The following is an 18,153-nucleotide window of genomic DNA, read 5'->3' as shown; positions in this document are numbered from 1 at the left end:
GTGAATTGCTATTTGAGAGAATTACAGTGACATTTATAGATATAGAAGAAGAAGATAAAGGCGATATAGATAGTTCCTTTTGTCTTGTAAGCATTCTTTTGTTTTCGATGTTGCCAGCAAGAAATATTGTTTTGAGAAAATATTTATTTTTAAATTTCTCTTTTAATAATCTTATTATTTTGTTTGTTGTGGTTTCAAGGTCAGATGAATGAGTCATATTTTTCAAATGAATTATTGTTAAGCGCATCTTTTAGTCGAGCAAGTAAGCGCCTTTAGTGGCATAAAGCCAAGTCAGCAAAGGTGATCCCATGGCGCCTTATTGTCGTCAGGTAGGATAGATCATCCATAAACAATTAATTAATTATGACAAACATGGTGAGTTATTTTTCAAAAAGATTTGAAAGAATTTTAAAGATTATTAGAACAAATAATCATTATATGTGAGTATAAATAATAAAAAAAGATACTAGAACACGCTTCAATTTTACATCGCAGTACTGTATGAACTCACATCGTTTCTTACTCGTGAAATATCGTAACTCTTCCGAATCCCTTATAAATAGTATTGTTAAATAAGTTTCTGAGAGTTTGTTCTCAAAAGAATATATGAACTTTAAAAAAAAAGAAAATTGACATTGTCAATTGGTCGAATAAATTTCAATTAGATACTCAATTTCACTTTTTATATGAAATAAAAACCATCCTAATAATAGGCTAGTGCCCATCGCAAGATTGGCAGTAACTGTGGAATTGTCAAAAGAAATTACTCATAAAAAAGGTTACAAAATATGAATAAAAACCATCCATCTACATTACATTCCTTTAAAAAAAACAGACCTAAATTATTCTGTTAATCCAATATAATCAGAACGGTAAAAGTTAATCGAGGGCGAAGTTAATGGTGCAAAAGAAATTACAATTTTATTAGTACTCACAGGCAATCGTATTTGTCGTAATGCTCCGCCTGGTTCTTCGTTAATGACGTCACTGCGGCGTGGAGGCAATCATTCTGTAAGAAAAGAGCTTGTTTTATGTATTGCACATAAACGCTTCACTTTAATTTGTTATTATCAGATAATTGGTTTCGAAATTACTTCGTTAAGTTTGAATATAACAAAGATCTTTTGCAATTAGAGGCTTCGTAGACGTATGTATAAATAGGCTAAATTTTAATCACTGGCTCAATACTAGTGCTGATAAACCTACTCAAATTATAAATGAGAAATTATCTGTGATTTAAACTATTCCTCCATGCATTGGGATTTAATGATCCCATGCATGTAAATGGGATGGATTACAAATCCACTGCGATGGTCGTCTTCGGCATAGATCGGAGACGTTGCAGGATCTGATAGAAATAACGCATTAGACGCTGTGTTCCAATCATTGATGAACGCGAAAACTTTACACAAATTAAGATTTAAGCTTGTGTCAGAAATTGTGACGACATCCACATCATACGTTAACTATTTCCCTATCGACGCTTTATTAGATTATTAATTATATTTCATCCAATCCAAAAATCTGCGTAAGATTTTCATATAGTTTTAAGTTTTGGGTCGAAAAGAGAAAGCAAATTATAAAATAAAAAAAAAATTGTCAAGTATAATTCTTATGACCGAAAATATTTTTTTCGTGAAGCGTAAGGGCAAAACGCCAACCGATTCTCAATGGCGCCATAAAAACAACATATATCACCATGACATGCCAAAGCAGATGATGGATTTATAAAAAGGCTTTTTTTTTGCGCCGAATTTTTTTGTTAAATTGACAGCTTACGGTGGGCCGTCGAATTTGAGACCGATAGCTAAATTGGTTTGAAAATAGATTCGTCTGATTTATTTTTTAATTGACGTCTGAAGGGCAGAACTGAGGGAAATGTTTACATAAAACGTAATTGAAGTTTAGTTGAGTTGGTTAACGCAATTAGGTAATTGCGCGGTAAGATGTTTATATTTTGTGATTGATTTGGAATATTGTTTTTTTTTTTTTAAATTAAATTTGATATTATATACATACGAAATATATATACGAAATGGTTTGCAATGTAATTTAGCAATAGATATCTTGAGTTAAGATAAAATTACGTCATAATTTTTTTCATTAATAAACGCATTCTCGAATCATCAACATATATATTTTATGCGTACTCGTATACTGGATTTATATTAGTTTTTAAATACTATACACTTATTTCATTTTGATTGTACAATTTGTAATTATCTCTTGATGATCAGAATCAGTTCTGTTATTATGACATGTGTGAATTAACCCGACAAAATCACTATTTCTGATAGGTTCTGTAAATCGATAAAATTATATGGAATTCATTTATAGTTCTTTTTTGTGGAATGATTTTTCGGAATATATAATATTCCATTCAAAGTATGGAGGGGAATTACACGAATAATATATTCATAGTAACTCTATAAATACAATATGTATATATATAGATTATATATCGATGTATAGTAAGATACATGACGAATGTAGGAATGTCATGGAAGCCGTAGAGTGCTCGACCCAGATACGACATACGCCCGTGGATAGTTCAAACTGAATTATGGAAAGGCAACGTCTTTGCCAAACTTTATATAGATTTTACGCAAGATATAAAATTATTACTGAACTCGATCTCATATGCTTTCGGAAGTTCGAAACCCATCAAATATATTATACTAGTAGTCGCCCGCGGCTTCGAATGCTATTGGGGTGTTGGTTGTCACGTTAGGCAAAAAAGTAGCCTATATCCTTTCATAGAGTTTTTTTTTTCTTCATAACAAATTTCATGAAATTTGGTTCAGCGGTTTGGTCGTGAAAGAGCGACAGATAGACAGGCAGAGTTACTTTCACATTTAATATATTAATAGATTGATATGAAGTAGGTTAACGTTCAAATGGTCAGTGGACTATTGGATAGTAAGCGGTCAACAGCCTATAATTTGTAGCACTTTAAATATAAGTAGTAATTTACACCGTCAATAACCTTACCTGTACATAATTACTCTGGGCTGACTCAGCCTTTCTATGTGATTGGGTGTTAGTTACAAAGATGAGTTTGCACTGAGTTCGGTAATAATGTACTATGAATGAATGAATGAATGAATGAATGAATGAATGAATGAAATGAATGAAATATACTTTATTGTACACCAAGCAAAGTACATAAAATTTTAAAACAGAAAAAAGAAAACAATGTTATACAGTATACAATCGGCGGCCTTATCGCTAGAAGAGCGATCTCTTCCAGGCAACCGGTTGGCATAGGACATTATAATAAACAAAAAAATATAGGGTGGAGGTGTACTATAATACAAACATAATAAAGTAGTAAAAATAATACATACATATATAATGAGAAAATACACACATAACTAGTAAGAAAAACATACACACAATTTTAAAATAAATGAGGATTGGAGGAGGAGAAAGGTAAGGGATGAAAATACGATTTCAAGTATCAATATAATATTCGAAAATGCGACGTTTAAATATTTCAAGGGATTTAGCTCGACGTACCGCTAAGGGCAAGGAGTTCCATAAGCGTGCTGCGTTAATTGTAAAAGATTTTGAGTAACAAGTTGAAGAGTGAGAAGGGGTACTCAAAATTAAATTATCCTCGGAGCGCAGAGAGCGACAATGAGAAGCGCCAAGGAACTTAAATCTCTCTTTTAAATAAAGAGGAACTTTTGGGTTGAATAGGATACAGTAAAGAAATGATAGAATACGAGTATTCCTGCGAAGGCGGACTGGAAGCCACTTGAGCGTTTTGCGAAATTCAGAAACATGGTCATATTTGCGAAGCCCAAATATGAACCGTATACAGAGATTTTGAATGCGCTCAAGTTTATTTAGTTGCTCCTCGTTTAAATCGAGATAACATACGTCGGCATAATCTAAGATTGGTAATAGGAGAGTTTGTGCTAACGTAATTTTGGTAGATATGGGCAAAAAGTTTTGTAACCTACGCAGAGAACCAATCGCCGAAAATATCTTTCTACTCACTTCGGTAACCTGCGGAATCCATGATAACGTTTTATCAAAGATTATGCCCAAGTTTTTGACCTTGTCTTCAAAAGGAATAAGAACTCCATCAAATTTCACAGGTGGTAGATTAGTCCAATCAATTTTCGGTAATAACTTTTGACTACCAATTATAATGGCCTGCGACTTAGTTGGATTAACTGTTAGACCATGGGTTTTACTCCAATGAGAAATGTGTGCTAAGTCATTGTTGATTATGCTTATTGAGTTTGGTAAGTCATTTACATGCGACGTTAGGTATAGCTGAAGATCATCAGCATACAGGTGGTAGAGAGAAGATAGATGTTTAGTTATGGAGTTAATAAATATTGAAAATAAAAGAGGGGACAACACGCCACCTTGGGGGACGCCAGCATTTAGTACACACCAGTTGGAATAATTATCGTTAACACGTATACGTTGCCGACGCCCGTCCAAGTAACAATGAAACCAGTCAATTACTTTAGGAGATATGTTAAGAGACCTTAAGAAAGCCAGCAGAATATCATAGTCAACACTGTTAAACGCATTGCTGAAGTCCAACAATGTCAACACAGTCACCCGCTGCTTATCCATACCAAAACGAATGTCATCGGTAATTTTGACTAATGCAGTAGTCGTGCTGTGACCATGACGAAAGCCGGATTGGAAAGGATTTAAAAGATTATTTTTGGAAAGGTATAAGCTTAACTGTTGATGTACCAGTCGCTCTAGGACTTTAGAGAGGAAAGGGAGAATAGATATTGGACGATAATCAGTAACACAGGAAGGGTTGGGTTTTTTAGGTATAGGAATCACTTGAGCATCTTTCCATGCAGAGGGAAATTTACCCGTGGTTATAGAGTGATTAAGAATGGACGTGATTATAGGTGTCAAAAGGTCAAGGATAGGAATGATCATCTTGCGACTAATGCAGTCAGAACCAACAGCATTAGAGTTGATACTTAAGATGTTTCTCTTAACATCACTTTCAGTAATTAGACTAAAAACAAAAGGAGAGAAATCTGGAGTGGATGAAGCAAGAATTTGATTTATTGTACTTAATTTCGTGGCTCCATCTATAACAGCCGAGGATGAGAAATGCTGATTAAGCTGATCGAGGTCACAGTATTGAGAGTAATTTTCTTGACTAGTTTTCCCAACTCCAAGTGATTTAAGGAATTTCCAGACTTTACTTGTGTCATCTTCCTCTAAAATAGATTTATGAATGTGGCGTCGTTGTTCGTCTCTACAAATCCTGTTGCAGTGATTTCTAGCTTTCTTATATTTTTCCAGATTTACGTCGCTCGCATTACACTTATATTTAGCTTTAGCGGCGTTCTTTTTATTTTGCAAGGATTTTACGTCATCTGTAAGCAAAGGAGCAGGAAGATGCTTAATTCGGACTGGTCTAATAGGCGCGTGTACGTCGTACAATTGGTTCTATGCCACCTAAAATTTGTCCGACTAAATTATATTCGAAGCACGGCATAATCCAAATGTGGAAATAGAATGCTATGGAGAAGAACGTGTAACTTTATCTACAGAACCAATAAAATCGATGATAAAGACACTTATTTTAATAGTCATACAATTATGATTGGTGTCATATTCGACGTAGACGTAGATACATGCTGTACGTGTAAAATTGAAAATTAATGGAAGCATATTCTTCGTGGTTATTGGGAATTAATACCTCGACCGCTCGTACGAACCAACATAAAACATTGGTAGAAAACTTGGTTCCAACTTGTAATTAATTGGATTATTTTGTCTTACAATATTTATGATTCCAATTACTACAAGATTACTGATTTCAATCAAAAGAAATTACACGTACGCTGATATTATATTTGTAGTTTTGGCCGATACGTGTATAGTGTGGGCGAATCTTTGATGTTGGCTTAATATGTTGAGGGATATTCCAAATTTGAAAAAATATGAGGCAAGGCTGATAATATTTGTTTTCCACTAAATGACAAATCATGTTACGTTCAATTTATTAAGGTCAAAGTACATTGTGCGTAATAGGAAACCTTAAGTGATCGAACCAGCGGATCGTATTGCGAAAGACGGAACAGCGATGCTATACGCATTTCGGAGTGTCAAATGACTAATGGAGTGATTTTTTTATCTCCTAAGTAGAGAATATAGTAAAAGTAAAGTAAAGTAACAGCCTGTAAATTTACCATAGCTGGGATAAAGTGTCCTCTCATATTCCACCACGCTGTTCCAATGCGGGTTGGTAGAATGCACACGTGGCAGAATTTCGATGAAATTAGACATATGCAGGTTTCCTCACGATGTATTCCTTCACCGTCGAGCACGAGATGATTTATAAACACCATTTAAAGACATATATTATATATAGTGGGGCTTGCCTGGGTTTGAACTCGCAATCATCGGTTAAGATGCACGCGTTCTAATCACTGGGCCATCTCAGCTCAAGAATATAGTACATATCTATTTATTCTATAGACGGTACTTTGTAATACCTTACTCAAGACTTTTTTGATCCCATATTCTTGAAACTTATACGACAAGATGCAATGTGTTTCGGAGGTTTTAGTATAATAATACAAACGACCCCGCTTCGCAAGGATGAAATTTATTGCTAAAGAAAATGAGGAGTGCGCTTAGCTAGAAAATATTAATATATTTATTTTATAACGTTTATTTATTGGTCTGTATAAAAGGTCGTAAATGACAAATACTAATAAAATCAAAATTGGTTTGTGTATTACTTTTATGTTTTTTAAACATTTCGTTAACAAATTTAAAAATTCATTGACATTCGTTCTGCCTTTCTAGTATAAGTAACGAACATCAATTCATTCAAACTGTCACATTTACTATATTTATTTTAACAAACTTATTGAAAATTTTCTTGATATCACATTCAAGATACTTTCTAAATAAAGTGTGACGTTGCGGCGTTAAATGTTTGATAGAGTAATTCAATATAGAAACGTTATACTTACTTATCAATTAAACATTAAGTCTCTAATTGTATAATACCTTTTTATACAAAAGCGTTCTTTGACAATTTCTTTAAACTTAGCGATAGTCTTATTGCACGCTAATTTCAACAAATTGCATCATCTTGGAATTAGCATGTTCGTATTATATAGACAATATGTATGATATATAGATAATATGTTCGTATTGTAGAAATGGTATAGGAAACAGCGAGTTCTAAATGGAATACCAAGCCAATCCACATATTGGCAGTAATAAAATATGTTCCAACATTTTCAACCAAGACTGTAACACTGTTGTTCGGAGTATTGGCATTTATAATACGAAATAGGTAGGTTCTTCTACTTCTTTCTTTAGGAAGTATTAACTATTCCTTATAGCATCAATGCGTCAGAAATATTTGAAACTGATACGTTATGATCTTTGTGCTCGTAGTTGGCTCACTCATCAGCCAAACTGAAAGAAAACAGTATAGAGGATTGTTGTTTTGAGGAAGAATTTGTGATGAGTGGGTAGATAACACAGGCTTGTAAAGCCCTTTAACCAGTAATAATTTGCTTCATATACAGGTTACTTTGAATATTATTTTCGTATTAAAATTCTACTCTTGATCCATTTTCATCGCATCAACGACGAGAATATTTCTTATAAAAAAATTATGAAATATGACAGTATATAAAGCCTTAATTACACAGTATTACTTTCCAACAATGTCATTACATTCTACAAAAGAAATTTTAGAATTTTGAGCTTATTCAAATATGTTTTAGGAATAAATGAAGTATAAAATAAATGGCGTTCTTTTATCTTTCTCGGCTTATGTTTTTGGTACGCTCGTTGTAATTGGAAGGAAAATATTTAATAAGAATTTGTTGACGGCAGTATAATATTTGTAAATTAAGGATATTTATACATACCGACAAACAAATATAATAAGATCTAAAATTACACGATGTGGGCAAATGTGTGTCGTGTGACGTAATGGAAATGTCAAGTGCGGGTCGGTTTCCGTAAGAATTTGGAGAATTATTTTTCATATAGATTTTACTGAACATATTTTTTTTCATAAATTTCTTATTATTCCAATATTGTAATACCCTTCCCTACATGAACTTTAAAAATTGGCATATCTTGTCAATATTACATTTTCTTTGAAGAGAAGACTCAGTAAATAAATATATTAGATTGTTCCAGTTTGAAGGATGAGTGAGTCAGTGTAACTACAGGCACAGGGACAGCACATGTCAATTCCCAATGTTGGTGACGCATTGGAGATTTAAATGTTTACTTGGTGGTAGGGCTTTAGCATCTTAGTTCCCAAGGTTGGTGGCGCATTGACGATGTAAGGAATAGTTAATACTTCTTACAACGTCTTTGTCTATGGGTGATGGTGACCACTTACCATCAGGTGGCCCATGTGCTCGTCCGCTTTCCTGTTCCATAAAAAAATTGAAGTGGGGCAGTGGTGAAAGATATGTATATAAAGGATATTTAATTTCGAACACAGTGGCATTTAATAGGGTTTCAATAAAATATGTCTCAATATTAAGATCGATGATGATGATGTCTTCCTAAACGATTTCGCCCACGACGATCATTCTCAAGGGATCATATCCGTCATAATATTATCAAAATATACAGTATAGTACATTTATTATATTACATTCATTTAAAGATACCCAATATTGTAGTGTCGAATTTAGAAATATTTGAAATAACTGAAATTTAAACTATTAGAAAAAGAAGGAGTTTTTCTATAAGATTTGAGGCATATACAGGCACTAATAAGACCAATTAGTAGAGATTACTCAGCAAACAACGTTTTGTAATATCTAATTATCAAAAGCATAATAAGACAACATGTCTACGTATCTTTTATCTAGAAGTACTACATTTTATTGTCGTAATAAGAAACAAATGGTGTACTGGTGACAGAAAATCAGCGTTGGGTTTTTTGAACCCAGCTTGGAAGCTGAACATTACCTGCTCAGGACACGATTGCTGTAATTGCTTTACAAATTTCTTTTTTTCATGTTTTCATTCCTATTTTGTTGCATTTTTTTTGTAGTTTAAGTTACTTTTTAGGTAAGATTATGATTATGTTATCTTTTTTATTTTGTTTTTTTTTATAGGTGAATAACTGAAAATCACGTTAACCAATTTTGATAATTCTTTTTTTGTTATAAAATATATACTTCAAGGGTAATTTGGTGGAAGTTTGGTAAGGTTCTGAGCACAGGATCCATGACAAAGTAGCGGAACGGAAGGGAACGGAACAATTCTGAGGAGCACGTTAGCGATATTCAGTCGAATCTTTTATTTATAGGTTATTTGGATATTTGAGTCACCTTCCTTAATGTGGTTATGTTTATGTAATTATCATTGTCGAATATTATAATCAACTAGCTACCCACCCCGGCTTCGCACGGGTGCAATACTGATACTAAATATACTACAGAATTTGTTTATTTACGACATCACATCGCAAACTTCTAAAATTATCAGTGTTTCTTTATTATATTGTTCATGTTTTATATACACAGACCTTCCCCTTGAATCACACTATATATTAAAGAAAACCGCATCAAAATCCGTTGCGTGGATTTTAAGATATAGGGTCAGAGAAAGCGACTTTGTTTTATACTATGTAGTGATGGAACTCCTAAACGACTTATAGTTAGGGTATCGCACCCACAGCAAATAAAACCCTACAGTATATCTATCAAAAACAATACGAGAATACTTTAACAAATATGTTTTTTACAAATTACCTTTTACACAATAATATACTGGATCAATCTAGGGGCTCGTATCGCTTCTTTCTTTTGATTGTTGGGGCAAGGGCATCATAGCTGACACCGGCTCCAAATATACCAATAACTATAACTACGTTATATAATCGTAAATCGACTTTTAAGTAGTCTAATATTTTTCATTTCATTTTACTTAGGAGGACTCTAAAAAATATGTTGAATACGCAATTATTTTTATTACTTTTTTGTGCATATTCATTTTTTTTAAAATAGTGTTTTGTTTGAAGTCGGTTTTTCTTTTTGTTAAAATTTTTATTTATTAGAACAATTGGTCTAAGTTGATAAGGATACATTGTTCATGCTGCCTTAATACACTCACTACACCAAAACAAATCAGTGTTACTGACCGAGTTATGATGTACATATTTTATTATTTTAAGTCAATATTCTACCCTGGGCACTTTAATTAAGTACACACTGTATTGAAATTAAAAAAAAAAAAAAAAATTCGTGAATATAAAACGAAATGCCGATATCGTTAAGCCGACAAGGGCTTTCATGAAAATCGCGATGGAATTTCGACATTTTACTTTGATACAAAACACTCATTTTTATCTCGATTAAGTTTTGATATAAAGTATAAAAAAATTTACATATTAAAATTTTTATGCGCAACGTTGCGTTAGTTAACGTATGAAATTATTCTATGAATAAAAAATATATGCATTGAATACCTCTATAAAAAAAATTAAGCCATAGTCTAGGAATACCCTTTGTATTCTTTTTTTTATAGTATAAGTTGGCGGACGAGCATATGGGCCAGCTGATGGTAAGTGGTCACCATCACTCTTATACAATGACGCTGTAAGAAATATTAACTATTCCTTAATTCGTCAATGTGCCACCAACCTTCGAAACTAAGATGTTATGTCCTTTGTGTCTGTAGTTACATTGGCTCTTCATCCTTCTAACCGGAACACAACAATACTGAGTTCTGTTATTTGGCGGTAGAATAACTGATGAGTGGGTGGTACCTACCCAGACGGGCTTGCAAAAAGCCTTACCACCAAGTAATATAATGGAGACCAATCTCAAATATTAGTACAACTTTGTGCGTAATCAATTCAATCCCATACTATATTAATTCGATTAATCTGCAAAGTATTTAACCATAGTTTCATTTATTTAAATAAGCACCCAAGTTTTTCTTAACCAATGAATAAGAAATGAATTATGTGATTTTTTTAAGGCAAAATTATTATAATCAATTATTCCGGCAATGAAGAAAACATAATATTGTATAGCTGAAGAGTTCGTTACCTTTGTCTCGCAAAGAACTGGGCCCATAGAGCCCTGATATGCTGGCGTGAGGAAGCCTGCCTGGCCAACAGTAGGTCTAGCGACAGTGGACATGATTCGAGCCTGCTTTAGTGGCCATGTGCCGAAATAGGGTGTTACACATCAGGCTACCATTACAGAACAAATTAAACACATGAATAGTTGTGTCTGAACCCGCAATCATCGGTTAATACGCACGCGTTCTAACCACTGGCCCATTTCGGTTCAAATAAAAGAATATGAATAGCAAAAATAATAAAAGATGTTTTCATAATTATTCACAATTAAACAAGCGAAACGGAACAAAGACAAACGAAACGCTCAAGTAATATTGTTTATCTGAAACTTCGAATTTCAAATAAAAGTTTGTTTATAGGAATGAAGTGAATTATAATGATGAGAATATTCACAACTTTGAAAGTAAGTTAACAAATATTATAATACCAAACTACAATAATATACTTGTTCTTGTATTATTGATATTTTTTTATTATTGCAGTACAGTAATAGCCTTTAAATTTTCCAGTACTGGGCTAATGCCTCTTCTCCCTTTGAAGAGAAGGATTTTACTAGCAGGCTGCTCCAATGCGGGTTCCAATTCTCATGTGGCAAAATTGTATTAAAATTAGACATATGCAGGTTTACTTACAATGTTTTCCTTCATCGACAAGCACGAGATGAATTAAAACCCAAATTGTACTCATGGAAATACAATAGTATATCGGTTAAGATGCACGTGTTCTTAACATTGGGTTTTTATAACGATAATTATAACTTCAGTACTATTCTGAAATAACGTATCTCACTTTAGGAAAAAAAACCAGTATATAATTTTTATGATCAATGTTCCATATCTGTAACAATATAAATTTTATAAAGAGAAAATATGATTGTTTTTTTGTAGGTAATCTCCGGAACGAAAGCTTAATTGATAAAAATATTTCAGCGAAATCAAAATATTCCTGAGTGATACAGATTAAAAATAATAATGGTATATTATCATTTTCTTATTAAATTACGGCTAACCCATTAGATCTACCAAACTGGATTAGCTTGTCGAGTATATTATTTGGTCGTATTTAGTAGTTTTTAGCATATTTAGCAGTATAATAAAATTTTATTAAATACATTAATCATAATTCTACAATTCCTTTCAAATTTATATTACTTTCATAATTATTATTTATATTATTATATTATTATTTATATTTATAGTATTATTAAACAAGCTTTAACATTACCAATGTGTGCAAGTATTAAGCTGTCCTGAGAGAATTTTTGTATCAAAATAAAACCGTTAGGATTTGATCGTTTCTACGACGTTTATTGGTTGTTAAGGGAACTTTTCAAAGAGAGATGTTTGGAATGTGAAAGTTTTGAAACAAATACTTGTTTCTTTTATCACGGACATAAACGTCTCGAGTATTTTATTTTACGGCTGAAATTGGATCTTCAACTATTTCAATAGAAGGGATTCTTCTGCTAAGTAAATATACGTGGCGATTTGAGAAGTATGTCAAGGGTTCCGCATCCAATTATGTAAAAATTACACAAAATATCAAATATGGTATAATCTTGTTAAATATGGTAGTATCTTGGTGGTAAGATAAGTAAGATATGGTGGCTCATAAAATATTCTACCCCTAAACAACAGTACGTACTACTGTTGTGTGCCAGTTTAAAGGGTAAATGAGCCAGTGTAACTACAGTCACAAGGGACTTATTTCTTTTAATATGTAACATTAAAAAGTGAAATTTTAGAAACCAATCATTGCAAATAACCAACTAGATATTTTTTGTTTCCGTATGAATTTCAAGTGAATTTTATATTATTGTGCAAATATATTTTTCATTTTAAATAACAATCATCGATTACATTAACCAAAAATAATTGTGACACATTTGTCAATCATCATCAGCCCGTTTTAGTCCACAGCTGGACACAGGCCTCTCCAAGCACGCCACTGTGGTCTTTCTCCGGCTACTCGCATCCAGCTCCTACCTGCTGCTATGCGCCATTTGTCAATAGCGTGACAAATTATAACATATACCGCTTGTTATCGTTCGAGTGACGGCGATTAAAATCATAGTACTATATCTATATATAATTATCTACTAGATTCTAGTTATTACCTCCAATTTGATTAATGAAGATAATAAACGTAAAGGTTTCGATGTGAAAATCACTCGTTTCGTTCAACTATTAAAGTGTTCATAATGATTTTCGAATACAAAAGTTAAATATAAATATTTTTGATTACTAGTGGAAGCATTTAAGGTGAAGAATATATCCAAGATTCCCAATCGGACAAATATACTTTCATTTTTAAATTAGTTTTATATTGTTTTTCAACTGTTCCAGTTATAGCAGTCCGAAAACAATAATATAATAATGAGTTATATACAATTAATACAATTATATAAAACTAAAACAATATATTTACTTGGTGGTAGGGCTTTGTAACTACGATATATCATCGTAAATCGACTTTTAATTAGTCTAATGTTTTTCATTTCATTTTACTTAGGAGTTACTTTACTCTAAAAATCTTTTGAATACGCAATTATTTTTATTACTTTTTAGTGCATATTAATTTGTTTTAAAATATTGTTTTGTTTGAAGTCGGTTTTTGTTTTTGTATAAATTTTTATTTATTTATGTTTTAAGTAGGAGTAATTGAGCCAATGGATGGTAAGGTCAAAATCGCCCACATACGTTGGGATCTAAGAAATATTAAACATTCCTTAATTCACCAATGTATTACCAACTTTGGGAGCTGAAATGTCGTGCCCTGATGCCCTTTATCTTACACAACACTACAAAATATTACTATTTGATGGTTGATCATCTGATGTGTTTTACTTATTCAGACGGGTTTGCACAAAGCAATACACTATCAGATTGTAATATAAAATATAATTAATCTCAGTTCAAAGATATCATTAAAATATGTTGATTACTTGGAACAGATTTAATTAATGACTTTCATAATTTCGGATCCATCACATTTATAGCATCTACTAAAAGTCGTTTCAATAAATCGTAACTTCATCATATACTCGTAGTAATTCTTTCTTATACAAATCACTAGGGAAAAACATTAAGAAGAAATTTAATCTCATATAAGAAAAGATCCTAAAGCTTCTTCAATGTTTGTTGTTTTGGTGGATAAGTATGTATTGATGCATAAGTTTACTTGACAAATACAGCTTTCTTTACGGAGGTTGCCATCACCATGAACGAGATGACTTATATTAGAAAAATTAAAACTAGAATAAAAAAAATGATAGATAAGGCATATCACTGGATACAAGATTATGTTAGTGATAAAAGTAGGTGCATTCAGCTTTTGTTGATTAATAGTTAGGTTACATATAAATTTAATTGTACTTTATAGATTTACTCTGTAATTTGAATAGCAGATAAGAGTAGCTACTGAGTTCTTCTTTTTCAAACTACCGTCTTTAGCTGTAGTAACATTGTAAAATGTCATTCGAACGTGCTTTTATGAATATACATATTATGACTTTGATTTTTAACTACAAGAATTGAAGCTTATTGTTAGTTTTTTCCCCAGATTTGATTCTGGATTATTGGTCATCTCGACCCATTTCTCACTTATAATATAATTTGGTGCATACTCAACATTGATAGCATTGACAAATTAATTGTAATTCGACGTTAATAGCATTGATTGGAATGGGGCCGTTCAAGCACATTGATTAGAATTGATGCTTGAATATAGTTGACAAAGCTGTTAATATAAGCAAATAGTTAATGACAATTAGTATACAATTGCATAATGATTATTCGTAATACAGAATAGGCATGTTGTACACACTGATTAGAATATCTTATTGTAAATAAATATGTATAATACGTTGCTTAACATGAATAGAAAAGTGCATGGGCTAGATCTGTTTTGATTTCTGGTTGTGAGACACAATACGAATCAATCATAAAATTTGAAGTAAGAACCTCAACTGTTCGTATAATAAACGCTACGAAAAAATCTCCTTTGAAAATATTATGTAATTTTTTTTCTTACAGTGTCTTTGCTTTCGTGGGTTAGCCTCTCTTTTGTTGACCTGCTTAATTTTTTGTTTTCCTGTGAGAATTGCAAGTAAAGCCTTACATTATTGTTAATATATTTTCTTCAAATCATATGGTTGATTATAACAGTTCTTTATGTTACAATATACAGCACGAAACACAAAGTACACATATAAAAATTAAATTTCTCATAACGACCGATTTAATTTTATATCATTGTATTTTCTATGTTATATTTGCCAAACGAGCAGGAGGCAAACCATTGAAAACCACTGCTTATGGATATCTGTAACACATCAAATATGTATGTTAATTTCAGTGATCACTTTTGAGATTATTGTTATTTTCCAATTAAATAATGTTTTACATTAAGTTAAAAGACAGTCGTAAGTATCAACAGCGCAATGGCTTACGACCCGTCGAGCGATGACAAAATCTGCAGGTTCGATACTTGGCTCCCATGGTTTATTGATGTCCCCAAACCTACAACAACAGCCTGTACATTTCTCACTGCTGGACTAAGGCCTCTTCTACTTTTTTGGGGAGAAGGTTTCGAACATGTTCCACCACGGTCGTTCAATGCAGTTTGGTGGAATACTCATGTGGCAGAATTTCTATGAAATAAGACACATGCAGGTTTCCCCACGATGTTTGCACCTGAATATTCAGTTCCACTTGCCTGTGTTTGAACCCGCAATCATCTGTTAAGATGCACTCGTTCTAACCAATGGGACATCTCGGCTCTCTAAAACCCCAAATCTAGCACAAGTTTTATTGGATTTGAAAAATAGCTACATACTATGTCGGCATCAAAGCCAAATATAATTTCATTTTAAACTAGATATAAAAATGTAACTTCATTCAGTAGTTCATATTTGATAACCAATCTACTATCAAAAATGGAATAATACCAGTCATTATTCTTTATTACTGTATTTTGTAAGCCATTTAATTCGAGACGATATTGCCCAAGGAAGATATGTTAAACGCGGAAGCAATTAGTGATGATTAATAGTTTCTGGAATTAATTGTTGATGACTGGGGTTTTATGTAAAACTAGCGACCCGCCCCGACTTCGCGCGGGTGCAATATTGATACGAAATATATAACAGAATTTGTTTATTTACAACTCATTAGAAACTTCTAAAATTATCCATGTTTATGTTTTATATTTTTCATGTATTTTATACAAAAACTTTCCTCTCAAATCACTATATCTATTAAGAAACCGCATCTAAATTCGTCGCGTAATTTGAAAGATATAAGATAAGGACAGACAGTGGTAAGCGGCTTTTTTATATTATACTATGTAATTATCTGCAAGTGTTCTCCATTTATGAGTGCTGAAAATGGAACATTCTGTAAATATTCTGGGCTAAGAAAACTTCTCCGTTTTGTGAAGAAGATTTAGAACTCCTCTGATCTGAGTTTGTGGATAAACGAGGCAGGTTTCATCCGCTACATGGTTTCCTCACAATATTTCCTGTTACCGCTGAGCACGAGACGAATCATAAATACATATTACTCACATGAATTTAACCATCAGATTAGATTCACAGCGTCTAACCTAGGATATCAAAGGGTAAATGGTGGTAAGCATATGTTATATACAAAATGATTTTTTAGATGTTCTAACACGTGATATTCAATCGAAAATATTCTGTATCAAATCCGAATCCGAGTGTTATGTGCTTATATTTTGTTTCATTATAGATGATACAGGAAACCATGGTATGCATACCATATCATCATCATCATCAGCCTGATCTTGCCCACTGCTGGACATAGGCCTCTCCAATAGCATGCCACTGTAATCGATCTTCGGCTATTAGCATCCAGCTCCTGCCGCCTTGCGTAAATCGTCACTCCACCGTGCCCGATGACGTCCTACACTACGTTTGCTGAGACGCGGTCTCCACTCTAGAACACGTTTTACCCAACGGTTATCAGTTCTGCGACGAATATAGCTAGCCCACTGCCACTTCAGCTTACTTATCCGGTGGGCTATGTCGATGTCTGATATACCATACCATATACGATCGACTTAAATTGAACCTGCTCTCCAAGCAGCTGTTGCTTTTACGTTGATCATTTATCAATACAATAAAAATGAATGGTTAAATTAATTATTTTTTCTACAACGCTCGATTTTCATACATACCTTTTATCATTTTCTTCATTCTATTATTTTCTTAGAGAAACCCTGCAGGGCTTAACTCCAAAATAATTCAAACAAAAACAGACAACAGGATCGTTCATATTGTTACTTACATTTATAATAATTGACAAAAAGATATAAAAACGTTCTAATACAATCGTTATAATTTGAAGGGATTCATTGTAAAAGCGTAAAAAATATATCTAAAAATCAACACAATTTACAATTGCCAAATGATTCGCTCTTGACAATGTTCAATTGTATTCCGACAAAGGCTTCAGCAAAATCTATTGGAGTGTCACATATGATGCGGATTTTTATTCGTTTTACGTAAGGCTTACATGAACCGGTCTTTTTAGTTCTTAAAAATTTTTCCTTTCAACGGATAACAAAAAGTTTTGACGAAACTTTTCAATGTATCAAACATTGTTTAGTTTGCTACAATATTGTTTTATTCAATAATATATCTGTGCTTTGTAAATATAAGTTATGCTTTATATATATATCAGTCTTAATTTAAATAAATAAATATAAATAAATATGAGACAACATCACAAACATTACTTTGATCCCAATGTAAGCAGCTAAAGTACTTGTGTTATGGAAAATTAGAAGTAACGACGGTACCACAAACACCCAAGACAACATAGAAAACTTGTGATAATCTACATTGACTCGGCCAGGAATCGAACCTGTGACCTCGGAGTGGCGTATCCATGAAAACCGGTGTACACACGACTCGACCACGAAGGTCGTCAAGATTTTATCGGTCGTTAATTAATTTTATATGAATGAATAATAGACGAACTTGGAAAAAAATTCGGACACAATGTCAAGAATTCCTGCCAATCTGAGAAGGTAATCAGAAA

The 18,153-nt window shown here is 32.7% G+C and overlaps 1 protein-coding gene across 1 annotated transcript in view; it reads right to left on the bottom strand.

The window, feature by feature from the left end:
• LOC124538061 (head-specific guanylate cyclase) overlaps positions 1-18,153 on the bottom strand; it is a 117,675-nt gene that overhangs the window by 49,903 nt on the left and 49,619 nt on the right. The window contains exon 3 of the mRNA XM_047115070.1: positions 936-1,009. Within this exon, the coding sequence (XP_046971026.1) occupies positions 936-1,009 (74 nt within the window). The remainder of the gene's footprint in view (positions 1-935; positions 1,010-18,153) is intronic.

The sequence above is a fragment of the Vanessa cardui genome, chromosome 19, assembly GCF_905220365.1.
Source record: "Vanessa cardui chromosome 19, ilVanCard2.1, whole genome shotgun sequence".
NCBI lineage: Eukaryota > Metazoa > Arthropoda > Insecta > Lepidoptera > Nymphalidae > Vanessa > Vanessa cardui.
This window is presented reverse-complemented; position numbering and strand designations above follow the sequence as displayed.